Source organism: Chelonoidis abingdonii, chromosome 5, assembly GCF_003597395.2.
Source record: "Chelonoidis abingdonii isolate Lonesome George chromosome 5, CheloAbing_2.0, whole genome shotgun sequence".
NCBI classification, from domain to species: domain Eukaryota; kingdom Metazoa; phylum Chordata; order Testudines; family Testudinidae; genus Chelonoidis; species Chelonoidis abingdonii.
This window is the reverse complement of record NC_133773.1, coordinates 33,507,069-33,526,567: the sequence shown is the minus strand read 5'-3', so window position 1 is coordinate 33,526,567 and position 19,499 is coordinate 33,507,069. Positions and strand designations below refer to the sequence as shown.

At 40.1% G+C, this 19,499-nt stretch overlaps 1 protein-coding gene across 1 annotated transcript in view; it reads left to right on the top strand.

Moving 5' to 3' along the window:
- The window catches only part of ARHGEF38 (Rho guanine nucleotide exchange factor 38), a 52,246-nt gene that overhangs the window by 20,554 nt on the left and 12,193 nt on the right, over positions 1-19,499 (top strand). Inside the window, exons 4-10 of the mRNA XM_032794251.2 lie at positions 3,046-3,193; positions 5,777-5,794; positions 9,939-10,138; positions 10,650-10,783; positions 12,632-12,736; positions 13,158-13,280; positions 16,236-16,556. Of these exons, the coding sequence (XP_032650142.1) occupies positions 3,046-3,193; positions 5,777-5,794; positions 9,939-10,138; positions 10,650-10,783; positions 12,632-12,736; positions 13,158-13,280; positions 16,236-16,556 (1,049 nt within the window). The remainder of the gene's footprint in view (positions 1-3,045; positions 3,194-5,776; positions 5,795-9,938; positions 10,139-10,649; positions 10,784-12,631; positions 12,737-13,157; positions 13,281-16,235; positions 16,557-19,499) is intronic.

Here is a 19,499-nt window from a genome sequence, read left to right as displayed (position 1 = left end):
TCAATTTAGTGGATCTAGTGAAGACCCGCTAAATTGACCGCAGATCACTCTCCTGTCGACTCCTGTACTTCACTGGATCAAAAACAGTAGGGGGAGTCGATGGGAGAGCGTCTCCCATCAACATCGCGTAGTGTGTAAGTAGATCTAAGCTACGTCGATTTGAGTTACGCTATTCACATAACTCAAATTGTGTAGCTTAGATCGAATTTCCCCTGTAGTGCAAACAAGGTCTTATTCTCTCTCCTGGCCTAAGTCTCTTCATACCTTTAATTATTATTGGTATCTGTCTCTGGACCCTCTTTTTTTCCTGTATCTTTTTTTAGATTGTGTGACTAGAACTAAACACAGTATTCCAAGTGAGGAGGTACCATTGATCTACATAATGACCTTATATTGTTTTCTGTCACATTCCACACATCATAAAATATTGTTTGCCCTTCTGAAGATATCGAGGGGAGTTTATACACACATTTTAGTTCTCCTCCTCCTGTACATTTTTTCTCTCCCCATTCTAGTGACTGGATGTCACAGGAATATGAAGTTTTAGAAATTTCAGCAAGGCTTCAATTTACCATTTGACTACTTCTGCCCTCTTCCCTTTGTTGTAGAAACAGGAAGCAACACTGAAAGCTGTGGGGAAAGGTTGTTTCCCTCATTCAAGCCTTTCTGGGTTTCGTCTCCAAGACCAATTTATCAAAGCATTCTAGAATGCAGTACAGGAGAGCAGTCAGCGTTGGATTCCCCAGATTACTCAGAAGACTGAGACTGGAAGTAATACCAGTCCCCAAACACAGCCCAATAGTTTGGACTATATAGAGTATACTGGAAGCTGCCATAATCATTTACTTACGTCTGTGTTGGTTGCTTCAGTTCATATGGTCTGGGACGGAGAAGAACTTTAGACTTAGGAAATACATCTATCTCTATAAAGATCTATCATATGAGTCAAGTCACGACATAATCTCTTGTTTAGCAATAACATAAACTTCAGTTAATTAATTTGGCATAGTGGCACACTAAACTAATGCACAGATTTTGTGGAGCTCAATTACTTTGTGGGAGTGAGTAACATTTTTGGTCCTATTTGGGAATCTGCTGTGATGAATTGTGAGCCTATAGTTGGTATTTGTGGTGCAGAAAACAAAACTGTTGCTCTTATCAGAGGCTAATACACTAAAGGTTGTGCTGAGCAGTCACAGCTCCTATTGAAGTCAGTGGAAACTATGAATAGTCAGCATCTCAGGGCTTGTCTAAACTACCGGCTGGATCGACAGGCAGTGATTGATCTAGCGGGGGTCGATTTATCGTATCTAGTATAGACACAGTAAATTGGCCGCCGATCGCTCTAGCATTGACTCTGGTACTCTACCTCAATGAAAAGCCCAAGGGGAATCGACAGGAGAGCGTCTCTCGTCGACACACCGCAGTGAAGACACCGCAGTAAGTAGATCTAAGTACATCGACTTAGATCGATTCCCCCCCATAGCGTAGACCAGCCAAATCAGAACTAAGGGAACAGGATCCAGCGATTGTTTGTATGGTTTTCCTTGCACTTTTGGATAATAAAAGTCTATATACAGGTTAATGGGAAACTCAGTCTGCAATGAATGTTGCTAGCTGTTGGTATTAGCATTTATCACAGAGGATACAGAACAGAGATGATGTAAGTACCTTTGCCTCCAGGATTCTGGCAGATTCTGGCACTAAATGAAATGAACTTTGGTGGTCTTATCTCAGTCATTGTTGTTCCCCTGTTCACACCTTAAAACCAACAACACAGCCCAGTTAACCTTCTCTGCTATGGAAAAACAACAGAGCCATTGTTACTGTGGAAACAGAATCACTTTTCACTTCAAGACAGAGTGATTCATACAATGTATTATGAGACGGAATGCAATGGTCAGGCTGAAAGGCAAGACGTACACTGTACCTGACAGCGCTGTGCTTGACCTGTGAATGGGGCAATGGATCCCAATTAATGTATCATTCTGCTTTTAATTTTAGTCATTATTACTATAACTCCAATGGAAACTTCTTGTTTATAAAGGGAGAAGAATCTGAGTGGTTGCCACACAGGTGTAATTTTTCTATAAATGCCCAGCACAGTAATTCACAATATAATTATCATTTATTATGTGCATTCTAAGGTACATCTTGTTGTTGATCCTGGCATCATTACTTAGGGTTAGAAGAACAAAAAATAAAACCACTCAGGAAAACAGATGTATTCAGCTTACTGTCTCTTTCTAACAAGGAAACCAAGCTATGAGGTATAGGGTGGGGGCGCATGCTGAGGGAGTTAGGCACACAAATCCAATTTATATTCAATAGGAGATGGAAGCATATTTGAAAATCCCAAATATAATTCTTAAGGGTAGAATGGTGTAGGGTGTATAGTGTGCAGGGAAGGGAATGTAAGCATATTCCTTTATCCTTTTCCATTTTGGTTGCATATAAATCTAAATGGTATATAATAATGACTCCAGTCCACGGTATTTCTTTGTTTCTCAGTGATGTGAAGAAAAACTCTATCCTGGGCCTCAATTGTTGTTACTTCAGTTTTCTGCAGAATAAATGAAAAGAGAAAAACAAATAGACTAATGGGAGGATGGAGTCGTTATTCCTGTTATGACCCATTTAGGTTTATATGCAGCTGAAAAAACACCAAAAAGAAAATTAGCATGCTTATGTTTCTTCCCCCTGATGTCCACACGCACCACCATTCTTCCTATAAGAGCTAAACCACCCAGTCTGGTTTCTTCATAAACTGAGAGGGATTGGGCACAGGAGTGGGGAGGAAGAGAGTATTTCATACCTTTCCCTGAGGGAATTTTTGTTCTTTCAAACTGTTATAATGGTGCCCAGCTATGACAAAGATGAGCAACTGAGAAAGGCATATAATAAATAATGCACATACACACACAAGGTAACTTCTGAGGTGAGTAAAGTGGAAACTAGCCTTTTTAGCTCATGACTAATGTTGTGGAAAATGCCTTCTGAGATGCTGTTGTCTGGCTTGACATGCTTTGTTTTTCTCTTTAACAGGAGAAGTGTTCTTGGAGATTAAAGGCCCACTAGAAAACACATATAAAATTTACTGCTACCACCATGACGATGCACACAGCATGCTCGAATCCTATGAAAAGGATGAACAACTGAAACAGCATTTAAAACACTGTGTACAGTCCTTAAAGTAAGATCTTTTCAAATGATGATTTCCGTCCATAGTTAGCTGCCTGGCAGGAAACATTTTAAATGGATGTAGATGAAAGGTCCCCTGTAAATCTGGAGTTTTCTGAGGCTTGCTGGGAGCTCCGGCTTATGCTGCTTTCATGAAAAGATGACAAGCCAGGGGCCATGATTAGATTTCTTTCTCTCTAGGATGGCCAAAAATAGCACAAGGAAGGTTTCTCTTCCCTTAGCTTCAGTGCCCAGACTGGCAAAGAAATGCAGTATCATAAAAGGTGTTGAAAGAACCTTGTCCAAGCCCCCCAAAGACCTGTCACACACACCCCCTATCTTCTGTAATTCCATCAAATGTGTATGCACAGGATAACATCACTGGAATTAAAATGTCATGTGATTGTAGCTATTTGCTTTCTCGGACAGTATACTCATACGTCTGTCTCTCTACAGCTTTCTCAGGCTACAGGAATTAGAAGTGACTGCACTATTAGATACCTTGTGTTGTGGGTGTTAGAATTCACAGTTAAGCCATGCTGTGACTGCCTGAATGGCAAGTGAATTTGCTCAGTTCCACAGCTTCAATTTCTAGTTATTTAGAGAAGTTCTATTCAGAGCTAGCATGGAACAGGATAATGTGACTTAATCCTACACCCAGCCATATGAATCTGAGCACCTTGATCCCAACCCCCAAATTCTCTATCTCCATTTTGCCATCTAGTCTGATGGCCTGTCTCTGATTGTGGCCATCGCAGGATGCTTCTGTGGGAGGAAACCACCATAATGCATCTAGTTACTGGAGTCCCCAGTTCAGAGCTTTACTAAGCTTTTCATAGCTGGAAGTGGCTCTAAAATACATCACTATGAAGCCTTTTTTTCTACTCTGTTCTTTCCTGGTTAACCCTTAATCTTTTTTCAGGAACTAATGAGAAAAAAATCAGTATGTGCCTTGCATTGTGGTTTTTGCTTTTTCCCCCCTTAGGTTTTGTTTACAGTGACTAAAGGTGACAAGCAGAACATTTATATCCACTTCAGCAAGTGTTAGAAATGTTAGTAAAAAAAAGAGTTGAAAGTACTCAATTAAAATTATAGCTGTATTCATCTGAATCTGTAACTATCTTGTAGAGAGTACAGCTCAAAAGGGGGAATTAACTAGAGTTCCTACTAAATAAGGCATAGACTCCTTTCCTCCATGAGGGATAACACATTCTGGTGCCCACAACTGTTATTCTTGCAAAAATTCACTTCTTAAAAATAAAGACTTTTTTGTCTGGGCAAAGTATTACCAAATTTTAAAAAAATACTGAATCTGGATCCAAATGATTAAGGGGTGGAGCTGCTGCTTCTCAGCTGAGCTGTATCCTACAGTATTAAAATACTTCCATATTAGGACTGTCGTGAGGTTTGTGCTCTGCACACCTGTGCTGGCACACTGTATTTAATTATCCTTGTCCAGTCTGTTACACCGCATGCTGATTGCAGAGGAGTTCTAACATGCCAGAAATTCCATCCAAATTGTGGGTGATACCTTGGAGACATCAGCATTAGTAAATTCTGTAGAATCTTATAATCCAGTAGTGATATTGTGCATTAGCTTAGCCTATGGAATTCATTTTGTATACATTAAATGTTGCTGGGGATCACCTGCTTTACTTTTAGTCAGAAGCATCTTGGTTACCAAAGAGAGCTCTCCCAAAGCTATCACTGCAGGAACACTGCAGCACTACTGTATCAGCTTCCTGATGCTCAGTTAGTCAGCTGTAGTCGAGGGGGCTTTGTGGTGGGCAGCCAGATGGCAATGGGATGATTTTGGGAGGGAATATTGTTCGGCATTGGGCAAGAGAAAAGTCAGGTATGAAGAGATGCTGAATTTTTTATTCTAATGTGTTTTTTCACTAAACATACCATCCTGTCCAATGGCCAAACTTCTTCTGTACGTTAAATCATACCTTTAATAAAATATCCCAATGTGTGTTTGTTTCCAAAACATTAGCACATAACCCTGCATATTTTTGGTGAATAAATTCATAGTAGTTACACATCTGTTGACGGCTTTTGAAAGTTAATCTACATAAAGAGTCTTTCAGGAAGTAAATCTTTTCATTGGGGGAAAAAAAAAGGAATCCTAATAAAATACAAGGGAACATATATTCAAAAAGACTGAAATACACTGTCCCTCTTTCATTCTTTAAAATTTTATTTCTATTTAAAGAGAATAGAGTGGATAAATATATAGCCCAAGAATTTACACTCTTTCTTTTATTGATTAGTGATTTTGTAGCTAGGACTTAAACATTAATTACTGCTAGCACGGTACCCTCAACTCCATTATATAAAATATCTATAAGATGGTTGAGTTTTATCACCAAAACCTGATTTATTAAAGTCCTTACCCATTAAGGGCTGTATTTTCAAAAAGATGTGGGGCCAGATTCACTGGTAGCCACTGGCTGCTTTTGTGAAGTACCTAGCTCAACTGGCCAGTTATGGCTGTTTTGTGTCACTGAACACATTAGTGAATTTCACCCATAATCTGTATATATTTTTTTCTTAGGAGGAAGCTAACACTTGTTTTGTTTCTTTCCTTTTGCAGAAAGATATATGAGGAAGAGTAAGTATCATGCCAACTTTTTTGTTGTTTTTTAGGGAAAAAAATCTAAATGATCTCCAGATGTTAAAAATGTTTAAAATTGCATGTATGGAAATGTTCAGAACAAGAGCATCATTTTAGTACAACAGGAAATCCTGTGCAGCAACAGAAATTAGATTTCTCCTAGACATTGGTGATAAAGTCTTTGACTTTTAATTTTTCCTAATCTATCTGGTTTTCTAATTACAATTGCACCTGCTTTGCAGTATCTTTCAAAATTGGTTTATGAAGCTACTTAACCTGTTCCCAGTCCTTCAAGAGCCCTTTATTTTATTGCCTCCCTTCAGAACAGATGTATTTCTGTGATTCTAATGCATGCTTCTCAAAAAACCAACAACAGTGCTGTCCTTTGACATCCTAGACTAGCACAGCAAGGTCCAAGTGATAGAGATTTGAGCTCTGGATTCAAAATCCGTCTAGCTCTTCTCAGAATAAAATTCTTTCCGAGCTAATGACTGTGTTTCCTGCCTTAAATAAGGCAATAAAGAAGGGTACATTCCTGACTGTAGTTTTGGGAGACCCACAAGCCCAGGGCCATCAAAATGGGACAAATCTGAAGATATCTTGGGAGAGGAGTGAGAGAACTGAAAAAAAAAATTACAATCTTAGGCAAAAATATTAATTCTGATAGAAAAGAGGTAAGGTTATATTGCTCTGCTAAATACCTTATGGGGGTGGGGAAGGAACATTTTAAAGCCAGGAAATTCTAAGTTAAGGCTACAGTCATTAGGGGAAAAAAAGCAAATAGTTGAAAGTGTGAGTGTTTGTGTTTATAGTCTGAACTGGCCATTCTGACTTGCACTGCACTATCAGAAATTAACATGCACTTTTATCCCTCAAAGAATGTCCAGTAGAAACACTAAATTGTGAGTTTCGCACTGAGTTTAAATTGATCAAGGATTCAAAAGCAGTCACCTCTTAGATGCCAAATTGCGCCTGGTCCTTGTATGGTTGTGATTGTGACAGGTGCAAGGAGCCATTCTCCTGAGCAAGGACCAGACATAATCACAGTCCATGTACTCAGGAATGCTAAGGAATACTGTAGTATGTGCACTGCAAATACCTTCTGCTGAGGTGTTGCAGTGTCATGCCACCCCTTCCTCAGGATTGTGGCTAAAAGCCACCACTGAGCCCTTACCTTGTAGCTATTTGAATGAGGTTCTATGGCCTGCAATGTGCAGGAGGTCAGACTAGATGATCATGATGGTCCCTTCTGGCCTTAAAATATGTGAGCCTATAAAAAGAAGGATTGCTTCAATGCTATCCATTGCTGCTGCTTCCATTCCTGCTCTCCACAACTGGTTTATCCTGATTTAGAAAATACACTGGTGTCTACCCCAAGCATCTCTGAGGTCACTGGAACTGTGAGGCTACAGATTTCTTTTCACCGTAGTATAACTGGGAAAACATCATCTTCAGTGTTAAAGCATGCTACACTTGAATAGGTTACTCCAGCTGGACAATAAAATAGAACCGAATTCTCTGCTTACTTATACCTGTGCAACCTCCATTGAGTTCACCAATGTTGCATAGGTGTAAGTGACAGCAGAATATGGGCCATAGTGATTTATTTGCCCTGTAGATTTTGCAAAACGGTGAATTTGCACACACAAAAATAATAATGTTTAAGTAACATTAAGTGACAAACACACACAGCAATAACTTAATGTGACCCCAGCTCCACCTTAACATGTTTTCTGCTAGTGTGTCCCACAATGGAATTATATATTTCATAAAGAGAGCATGTCAGACTTAACATTGAATAGTATATTTTTTCCTAGTTTGCCACCATGACTATTTAGATGTACATATCCTTGCCCCCACCCCATCTGTGACTTTATTTTGTTGCATGCAGTGTGCACGGGTGTGCAGTGGAACCTGATGCAGTTAAACCAGCTGTGTTTACATGACTGCAAAGCAACAGCAATGATTTGCAATGAGATTACTGCAGCTACTTATGGCACTAAACTACTTGCTAAATTCATGATAAGACTGGGTGGCTGCAGTAGCATTACAAATGAATTATCAGCTTCATTTTCTGCACAAAAGATGTCACAAGTTGTTACACATCTGTTTAAATTGTGTGGCAATGCAGTGTTCTGATTGGCCGCAGCATATTCTAAAGGGATGTATTAGAAACAGGACTAATCTAGGGAGGTGGTTATCGTAAAATAATCTTACTGAGTAGAATTAGATGAGTTGAACTTCGTGGCATTTTGTGCCGCAGGGAGTCATCATCTCACAACAAACCTACTATCTTTCAAACCATATTGCTAGACTGTGTCATGCAGATATGTGAACAGAGGGCTGTTTATCACTTGGGCGGCTGTCCAAAGTGCAACTGTATGAAGAGAAGACACTTGAAGATTTCGATTCATGAGGCAGCTTTTAAAAGATTTGCATTCATGGGGCTTTTCAGGGAAAACAATAACAATTTAAGATTATTTTTATTCCTGCTGCCAGAAGCTAAAAGAAGGGAAAGTAGCTTTATATTTGATGCAGGATAGATGGGGAGGAGGAAAAGAAAAGAGAAATGATGAAAAGGTTTGGGAACATCAAGAGGCTTTAAAAAGCATTTACTGTTAAAACTCCTTTTTTCATGCAGGACTTTTTATACTGAGTGCCTGCGCCTGAGAGATGGCTTAAATATGCAGATGCCTCTTTTCCAAAGCATCCAAATCATGACTTAATTAGTCAACAGTGATCCAGTATATTTTTATAAGTGAAAGCCAAAGTGTTTTCTTTCTTTCCTTCTTTCTTTCTCATCAGCTGTGTTTATGGCTGAACACAACAAAAGTTGGCAGTTTGCAATATTCAGTGGGTATTCCCTCTATGTTCCCTTTATTTTCCACAAACCCAGTCCCTCCCCATGCTCAGACATTCTGGCTCACCTCTCATTAAATCTCACATAGTTAATCTCAGAACTTTTTTCCTTCCAGAAATTCTTTCTTTAGGATGTAATGGAAGCACTGCTTTGTGTTTCTGTCATGAAAAGCTGCATTACAGTCAGGGCTCCTGTCTTGTTCACACTATTATCAATGTCTCCCTCCCTCCTTTAAAGTGCAGACCTACAAGAAGGTCCCCAGCAGTTTATACATGATTGCTACCAACAAGGGGTTGTAGCAGAGTTTCCCAGCGTGTCCAGAAATTTCTTTCCTTCTCTTTCTCCCTGGAAACACGGTCACTGTCATGAGTGAACAGGCAAACAGGCCCTTTTTACCCACGTACTGCAGAGGAAGCAAATTACTCCAATACTTTTCCATAAAAGAACCTGCAGAAGGAGGTGGGAGCAGGGCTTTAGAATGTTTGCCAGTTGGTGGGAATGGATTGTGTTGGAAAGGAGGGAGTCACAGCATGATAGGAGTGGGGTCAAGAGATCCAGATGGCTTTGATAAGCTTGGGGTAAACATCCAAACTGGATAATCCAGACCAAATTTTGAATCCTTTTCAAATTCGCCCATCACTAGCTGTGATCCACCAATCAGCAACCAAGGCTACTAGTATCGACTCTGTCACTTCTGCAGCAGAAAGCGTAACAAAGGACTGTGGTTACAGAGGCAAGCTCAGTGGTGTAAGGTACACAACAGTGGGTGTAAATAAGGGACTTTGAGCTGATGTCACTTTCACACTGAGGTGCCTAAAGGAGGTGTAATGTGAATACTTTAATACATTCTTTTTGTTGGTTATTTTTCCTACTGCGTCTTTCTCTCCCAGGCTTGGTGTGTAAAGCGCACCATACAGACTCTTAGCCACAGTGGGCCAAATTCAGAGATCATGTAGAAATTATATGTTAGTAAGTAGATGTGAGTCTAAGAAAGTCTAAGCTGGTGTAACTTTCATACTGAGGGAGCCAGAAAAAGTTTTCAATTTACCCCAACCCAGACTCTCCATTAAATGTGTCTCCTAATCTTTCTATTTAAATGGGAATTGCACCTGTGTAACTGAATGCAAAACTAGGCCCCAGTTTTGACATCTTCAATAATTAAAAACTCAACTGTAGATTTAAAAAGGTAATAACTTCACTGATTAGATAGGACTAATGCATTTTTTTCTTCAAGGGGTTGCCATTTTACATGACAGTTCTGTTTGTTTGTATAAATAATAGAGGAAAACCGAATTTAATGGATATGGGATCCCTGATGATCAAACCAATACAGCGTGTGATGAAATACCCCTTGTTACTGTGCGAGCTCTTGAATTCGACTCCTGCTTCCCACCCTGACCACAAGGCACTGCAAGATGCCTTTGCTGCTGTGAAAGACATTAATGTGAACATCAATGAACTTAAAAGAAGGAAAGACTTAGGTAAGGAACAGAGATGGTATATTCCTTTCTCCTATTAATTGTATTCATACATTGTAGATTTTGGCTGGTGATTATAGGAGATGGTTTCAGCTCCAATTATGTGACTAAGGATATTTTCTGGCTTTATCTGGGCTACAAAACCTGCTGGGTTTTGAGATACATAACTGCATTATAGTCTCAAACTTAGAAACAAACATCCAGGTTGGATCACTAGGGATATAAACTTCAAAAATGTGAAAATGAATATAGTTCAGTATTGCATATAATCCATTATACTCACGTCAGTGATGCTCCTGCAAACACTAATAATAATTAATAAATAATCAAGATATTTTTAAAGACCTGCCATATTTAAGCCTTAACTTTACTACCTCTTTCCAGCATTTTCACACACGATTATAGCAACGGATATCAAAGTCTCTTGTCTCAAATGGTCTTATATTAGAGTGCAGAGCTGTGTTAGAGCCCTATGAATACAGATGATTAGTGTTGTGAAATTCTTTGTCTGCAGTGTTGAAGTATAAGAAGAATGATGAAGAAGAATCTCTTAAAGAGAAGTTTTCCAAACTGAATATTCACTCCATTAGCAAGAAATCCAAGAGGGTTACTAGCCACCTGAAAATTCTGACAGGGGGAGAGCCTCAGGTACTTAGTCAGCCATTTGCAAATTAGCATTGTGGACTTCATAATGTCACTTGTTTTGTGGTATTTATCGTGTAATTTTCCATGTGTCACATCAAAGATGAAAAGATATTATGACCCTAGATTGAAGGAAAACCTTTCAATGTGTCCTCCATCTTTTCTTTTGAATCTAGCCTTTTCTACAAATCTCTGACCTGCAGCAAAGAGGTACTGGTCAGCAATTCTCAACAAAATGAATGTGCAAGTCAACGCTCAATAGATGGGTTGGTAGAAGATATTGCAGGTGCAGAGGGCATTTTATATGCATTTTATTCAGCATCATTCAGATCCTAGTACACCAGGATCATCAAACAAGACTTATATGCTAATTATTATGGGCAATGAGTTTTCCCCTACATGCATAAGAACCTTTGACTGTCAAAATGATTAGATGACTACACATTTTAAAAAATAAATCTGCTGCCGTGTGTTGAACGCAAAGAATTAAAACACTACTTTATTGTTCCATTGCCCTAATTTAAATAATTATTGGTTTATTGGGAAAAAAATTTCAAAAGCACTTAAGCCATTTGGAAGGCTAAGTCCCATTGACTTTCACTGAGACTTAAGGTTCTAAGTGAGTTAGGTGCCTTTGAAAATGTTATCCCAATAAATAATGTAATTAGGGCAATGAAAATATAAAGAAGTGTTTTAATTTTTCACTCAAGCCTCATTTTCAAAAGTATCTTAAGTGCTTTGGACATTGTGTCTCAGTGAAAGTCAATGGGATGTAACCTCCTAAATGAGTGAGTTGCTTTTGAACATTTTACCCTGTATATTTTACTATGATTGCTTATCCAAGAACATTTGCCCTTTGAAAGCTTACCTGCAGCCTTGTGCCTTTCTTCTGTTTGTTTCTTTTTGAGGAGATGTTTCTCCCTCCCACACGCTCCACCTCCCCAATTTTTTTTTAACATTAGAAATTCACATTTACTTCTGTTTTTCCTAGAAGGCTCCATGGCAGACTGGGGGATTAATACGATTATGATATCCAAGATACAGTGACATCTGACTGAGAGGGGAAATGATTTTTATTCAGTCTGTTAGAACTATTTACTATTTGTTTTTGTTAACATTTTTTGAATTCGAAAAACTTGAGAATCACTTTGGAAAAAAGATGCCAGTGTTATAGGAGAGGGAATGCTGAATCTTTAATTGGAAGCTGAGAAAGCTCATGACACACATCTCTGAGTCTTTCAATGACTCTGACAGTGAAAGCAGTGAAGACTAGACTTGACATGTCTCATATTTCTAAGGTAAAAAGCAAGCAGAAAGGAAGAATTAAAAAAAAATCAGGCTTTCTTTCTATACCATAAAGAAATAAAACAACCCCTTTAGAGATAATGGGACTGTAACATGTACAGGGCTGCACAGTGCTACAGAAATAATTGCAACAAAATTTCTGCACAGGCAGTAGTTGCCCACATCTGCACTAGGGAGCACTGGAGGAAGCACTGCTATGATGTGAAAAGACTTACGTTGTTACCTATCATTTCTTGCCCAAATTGTGTAAACATAAAAAAGGAGGGGTTCATTGAAAAACATAGATGTGCCTACAATTAAATAACTTCATGCTACCTTAATGCTCTGCAAAACTCAAACTCTTTATAATACACATTTTCCAGTATCCTTGTTTTTTCCTCTCTTTAGACCTGATAATGTAGGTGGGTTTGGAAGAGTTACTTCAGTACAGTGATCCAGCTTCACGGAGAGGAATTCATGGCCTTTTCTTTAGATTTTTCTAGCAGACCTCTGGCCAATCCTTTCATTAGTTCACTGCCACCCTAACTGTCATGTAAACATCTATTTCAGGTGAAAGACCAGACCTTTAATAAGGAGGAAAAGCTATTTAGAAGTTTAGAAAAGACTGTGAAATTTTGCGTGAAGAATATTTCATTCTCCCTACAATATCTACAGGTGGGTATATCACACACCCACACCTGTATGAGCTATGCACACATAAAACATATATGTGAACAGTTCAACACACACTTTTCACAGAGTCATGTAATACCAAATCCTAAATGGCCCTGTACCTATGCATATGACCCAAAATGCAGCAGAAATGAACGAAGGTGAATTTCACATTTTCTGAGTAAGCCCTAATGGTGTGGAATAATCTGCTAAATTGAATGGTGATAACCTTGTTCCTTGAGAAATGTACAATAAAACTGAATAAAACACAGAATAATATATTATAGGATACAATCTTGCACTGGTAAGGGATGGAATAGATAACCAAAGAGATTAATAATATTGCAGGGTTTGCATGAACACTTATACTGTATTACAGCAAATTATCAACCTATTTTTATTTTCCCACCTTATTCCTTTCTAGGATTCCATGCTTCTAGCTGCACAGAATATAACTGAACTACAAGGTATTTTACACCACAAAGATGATGAAGACAATGGCTGTTCAAAAATATTGAATAACATTGGAAACCCCTGTGAAGGCTTTGTAAGTTCATGAAACATGCCAATATCACACAACTATCAGCATGTATGAACTGTGGGTCATACATACAAATACAGTGAAGGGAAAAGAGCAGAAAAAAGTAGGTCTCCATTAAAAATACTGAGAAAAATACAACTTTTCACTTACGTTTCTGTAGAAAATAAGATAATTTAAATTACAAAAAGTCCTGTCAGTTTAAGTACAATGGAAGCTGGATCAGGCCACTGCTTAAACTAGCACTGTTGCGAAGTCACACAATTTTATCATTAGTCTTATGATATCAGGTGTTTACCTAAAGCTGCAGCTCCTGGAATCATATGAATGTGTGGGAATTGCAGCTTTTCTTTTCTGTACATTTCTATCCCTCATGGTTGCAGAGAAAAAGATTGAAAACATGAGCTCTAACGTTTAAAAAAAACAAAAAAACCAGAAGGCAAATAAAAAAGAATAGAAAAGAATATATATCATTTTTAAATCTCATGATTTTTGGGTCTGACTTGTGATTTTTGAACTCCTGGGACTGGCAGTACAAGCTAAGCTTCAGGCTGGAGTACATCTTTCAAGGTAGGGAAAATTTCTGCCTGAACCAGGCTCTCAAGCTAAACTAACATTTTCAAGCAAGGGGCAAATTTTATATCTCCTTACTCTTACCCCTCCTAAACGCCAGCCCACCAGGTTTCCTCCACCTAACTCAAAATGGAGTTCCCGTACTAACAGCAAATACTCTCAGTGACAGATCACTCCATCCCAACCAATGAAAGGACTACTAGTTATATTTTTTTACTAAAAGATAAGCTGTTCCACTCCAAAACCAAACCACCAAAATGGACTCTGTAACTGCACTTCTACTTCCTTTCTAATTCCACCATTTAAAATAATTGCATTATTTAAAAGTATATTTTAAAAAATAAATAAAATGAATATAGTGAAGAAAGGAACACAGGAATCGCCATTCTGGCTCATCACAATTGTCCACTGAGTGCAGTAGGTTTTGCAATAGTGGCGGGTATGAGATGTTTCAGAAGAAGGTACAAGAATCTCCTTAGTGGACAATTATGGCGTAATCTGTGCACAGGAGAAGTTTCTGTTTAACTTCTGTAGAAGTTGGGCTCATGACCTGAAGCATGAATGTTTATATCCCTTCTAAATTTATTTGTCCTATCTATTATAACTGTAAATGTTTACAATATCCATACAGATATATTTTCCTTCCTTTAATCCTAGTAGGAGCTTGGCAACAAGGATATCTAGAGCAATATGCTCCAAGGACTAATTATGCATTAGGTAAAAGGATATTTCCTTTGATGAGGGGAAACTGCTGCCTTTTAGTCTAAATAGCCCCTTGCTTTTGTATTGTGAGAGCAGGTAAATAGAAGTGCTTGATTTACCTTCTTTATCCCATTCATTATTTTGTATACCTGAATCATGTTCCCTTTTGTTTGTCTCCTTTGAGAACTAAACAGTCCTAGCCTTTTCAATGTCTCCTTATATCGAAGTTTTTCTATTCCTGTAATCATTTTTGTTGCCTGTCTCTGAACCATTTCTATTACTGTTATAACTATTTTTGAGGTAGTCTGACCAGAACTGAATGCAGTATACCAAGCAAGGGCCTATTACTGACTTATGTGCTGGAATTACAATATTTTCAATCCAATTCATTATACAGCCTAACATTTTGTTTTCACTTTTGACCACCATTTCACCAGGAGCACAGATTTTCATTGTGCTGTTTCGTGTTTTTTTCTTGAGTACTTATAGTTGAGAACTATGGAGATGAATAACTTGAATTATTTCTTGCCATGTGCATTACCTTGCATTTGTCAATACTGAATCATCTCCCTAATCCTCTTAGTTAGGGCCAAATCAAGAATAGCCTCTCCTTTCCTGTGCTCCAGAACCAACAGTTCCAATAAACAACTGATTAAGGTACTGAAAAATTGCTTACCTAAGCATTTTGTCATAGGTGCCAGCTTTTCACATGAAAGTGGAAAGCTTTCTCCGCAGAACAATTATATATCAAAGGCAGTACCAATGTGAAACTACCACTGTACATCAGTCGTCACCTTGAGGGACCGCTCCTGGGGATGATGGACATACAGCCTTTTGCAGCAGTGGTTTTTGTTATGCAGGAGCGTTCTTTCTTGTTAGTGGACTGAGTCTAGCAATTCATTTCACAAGACTATCCAGCAGCCTTTAGATGGTAATGAGTTTCAGTCACTAGCTGTCTGTGTTGGATGTGAACCTATAGGCGAAACAATCTTTAAGCCTGATATTAATCTCTTGAGCCATCCAGATACCCATAAACATGGTTTCTAAAAATAAAAGAAAAAAAAATTTAGCCACCAGCACTGTGAATTTATAACTTACTTTCAGTAAACTAAAGAAAACCTTACAAGAAAGCATACCACATTTTAATCAACTCAAATCTTTCTATCTATGTAGGCATTTATACTGCATCATCAGGATATTAGACCTATCCCCTGGGAAAGTGGTTGTTCCTTTATTTTATTCAGTGGGAAAGACTGCCATTTAATTGAGACTGTACTGCCTCTTGCCTCAGATGGTCTTTCCCAGTTTAAAGGTCCTGGTCCCAGTGAAGCTTCACAATATTACTACTGTGGCTAGCACAGGGGATTGGAGGCAGGAATTCGTTTTCCGATCCCAGCTCTAACACTCATCCTTTGTGTGCCCATTTAAGTTGTCTAGGCCTCAGTTTCCCCATGAGGATAATAATAAAGCCCTGTGCACTTAGAATTGTTACTAGGCTGTCTGATAGGGGTGCTGTTGGGCTTAATTAGTTACTGTTGGAAAGCAATGTGAGTGTTACAAATGCGTGAATGGGCAGTGTTATTATTTTTGCTTTGTTTTTAACATTAGAACATAATTGTAAGTGCTACAAATGGGAGAAGGAAGTATTATTTGTTGGACTGATTTTTTGCTTTGTTTTCCCCTTCCCAGGTGGATCAATTGGAAAAGCTGGTTTTGACCCCTCTCTCAGCTCTACAAGCCTTGTTTCCAGGCCCCCAGAAGCTTATCCAGAAGCGTTATGACAAGTTGCTGGATTACAATGGCTACCTTGAAAGGTCAGCAGGAGATGAACTTGATCTGGCAAAGAAGGACTATGAGGCTCTTAACGCACAGCTTGTGGAGGAACTTCAGGTGTTCAACAGGACGGCCAAGACGATTGTGATGAACTGTCTGCATTGCTTCATCACTCTCCTCAGGGACATGATGTCCTCGGCATTTCAGTCATATTCGACCGTTGTGGTGCCTGTTCCGGTGAGCAGACTCTCTGTGTGCATGTATATGTATGGTATTTGGCCAGAGGTACTTAAAAATCCACTGTCTGTTCTGGTGATCACAGTGGATATTTTTTCACATTTCATGTCCTTTACCCTTGTCTGCTTTGAGCTTTTTTTTTTTTTTTTTTTTGCCAAGAATGATCCCAGTGTTGTTGCTGCTGTTCCTCCAGTAGTAGCAATGGTAGCAGTTGCTAGCATTTTAACCCCTGTATTATTTAATGCTGCCCTGAGCAATGTTAGATTACCCACTAGGAAGAATGCCAGCAGCCACTGGAATCCCTTCTACACATGTGTTCCCACCACTAATATTGGTGGAGCCGTGGCATGTTAGCAATTGTAGGACAATGCTGTTGTCACAAAAGTCTACTGCAGACACCTCCTTCAGAATAAGGAACAGCTTTCTGGTTTGGCTACAATATGAGCTACATCAATACTTTATATATTTTGAGGTGTATTTAGACAGTGCCTACCTGAGGTGCATGGAAGTGTTTTGCATAACATTCTATTCATACACAGCGTTAATCATAACTCTAAGATATGGATCCAACACTCCATCTAAATATAATGACTGAGTTGAAGTGAATATCAAACCATGCTAGTTTTGTTGTATTCCCCCTCCCCCTCCCCCCCCGGAGGAAATAAGTCCTCTCCTTGACTCAGGGTATGTCTTCACTACCAGCCAGATCAGCGGGCAGCGATCAATCCAGCGGGGATCAATTTATCGTGTCTAGTCTAGATGCGATAAATCGATCCCCAAGGACTCTCCCGTCGACTCCTGTATTCCAGCTCAGTGAGAGGTGCAGGCAGAGTAAACGGGGGTCACCACGGTAAGTCGATCTAAGTACGTGGACTTCAGCTAAATTATTCACATAGCTGAAGTTGTGTAACTTAGATCGATCCTCCCCCCCTCCCCCCAGTGTAGACCAGGCCTACGGGAGTCTGAAGGGTGTCTCCACAAACCCCCACACTCTGAAGAAGCCATGTTCTCCTGGCTGACATCTGGACAAGATTCCTCACCACTCCTTAGTAGGCCACAGAGGTTACCTTTGGGTGCTGCACTGCGCTCCTTCCAGGGGAGGATCAGGCTATTTCCCGGCTCCTGATAAGCTAGAAGTGAGAATCCATGCAAGGGTTCAACACAGAGCTTTGCAGTTTAAGGGGAAAGTGAGGGCTTTTTCTACATGAGGAATTTTCATCAGTATAACTTGAATTAACTTTTACATTGATATAACAAAACCAGTGCAAAAGACAGTGTGGGGCCTGGTCTACACTACACGTTTAAACCGATTTTAGCAGCGTTAAACCAATTTAACGCTGTACCCGTTCACACTACGAGGCCCTTTATATCGATATAAAGGGCTCTTTAAATCGGTTTCTCTACTCCTCCCCGATAAGAGGAGTAGCGCTAAAATCGGTATTACCATATCGGATTAGGGTTACTGTGGCCGCAAATCGATGGTATTGGCCTCCCGGCAGTATCCCACAGTGTCAGCCAGATGTGACCAACTCTGTGGACAGCAATCTTGAACTCCGGATGCTGTGGCCAGGTAAACAGGAAATGCGCCGCGAAATTAGATTTTCATTTCTCTGTTGCCCGAGCGTTGAAGCTCTGATCAGCAACGGGTTGGCAATGCATCCCAAATCTCAAAGAGCTTCACAAATGACCGTAACGGGAGAATACTGTGATCTGATCACTGTCGGCGACATAATCGTTCTAAATCAAAGCCTCCGTTACAGAAAACAGAAATGCCAAAGCGTTTGAATATAAAAAATCTCCAGGCTACACAGTGCTGCGTGCAACAAGCGTTAATGGGATAAGCCGCAGAGCCTTCAAATGCGATGCTCATCGAAGTGAGGGTGGGAGGAGGTACTGGAGACCTACCAAGCTCACACCGTGCCACAGCGTCTCACGAAAAGTAATTTGCAATTCTTGGGCGACTCCCAATGCCCTGTAGGTTCAACACCTGATTCGAGGCAATAGCTTGGTCAATTTATCTACCCCGCCTGCCCCCGACGTGAAAGAATAAGTGAAAGTAAATACGGTTTACTTGACTTCTTCAATGTACCTATGTCTACTGAATGCTGCTGGAGCAAGCAGATGCTGCAGCACTGAAAGAGCAAGTATCTGCTCCTCATCCCCTCCCCGGTGGGCAGACGGCTGCAATATGCTGATTCCGTCGTCACCATCAGCCCGTGAGCTGCTCCTGGCTGCCTCGAGGTGAGGCTGGCCGAGGGCGCTCTGGGTAAAAATGAATCCGACTCCCTGTCAATTGCCCAGTAGAATGGTACAGAACGGCTGGTAAACCGTCTCATCAGAGCAACTGGGGGCTGAAGCTCCATCAGCCCCCCTCCCTTTCTGTGTAAACAGAAAAGATTCTGTACTGCCTGGATCACATAGCAGCAGCAATGCCTGGGCTCCTCTCCACCCCACAACCCGCTTTAATGTCTGCCTGACGTCGATAGCCCCGGGAGGTCTGCCTCCCCCATCATGTCTTTAATGTGTCACTAAAAACTTCAGGTTTCTTATCCTAGCATTCTTATACTTCAATCGACACAAATGGGGGGGACACTGCCACGTAAGCCAGGAAGGTTGGGGAGGAGAGAAGCAAACAGGTAGGTTGTTTGCAGGGGCACCCCCCGCGAATGCATGTAGCTCATCATTTTGCAGGATCCTGACGACGACAGAGTCACCTGGCTACTCTGATACATGGTTCTCAGTACACAGCTGCGCCCCATATTCTAGGCAGGACTGACATCTCATTTTAGAAACCATAACAGCAGGGATTTGAACTCAGGGAGTCATTCCCAGTTCTTAGCTTATGCGCCCCTGCCGATCTCAGCCAGGGGCACCCATATAGCAGCAGACAGTACAGAGGAACAGAATAACCGCCACTCTATTACCTATTTACGCCAGCAGCAG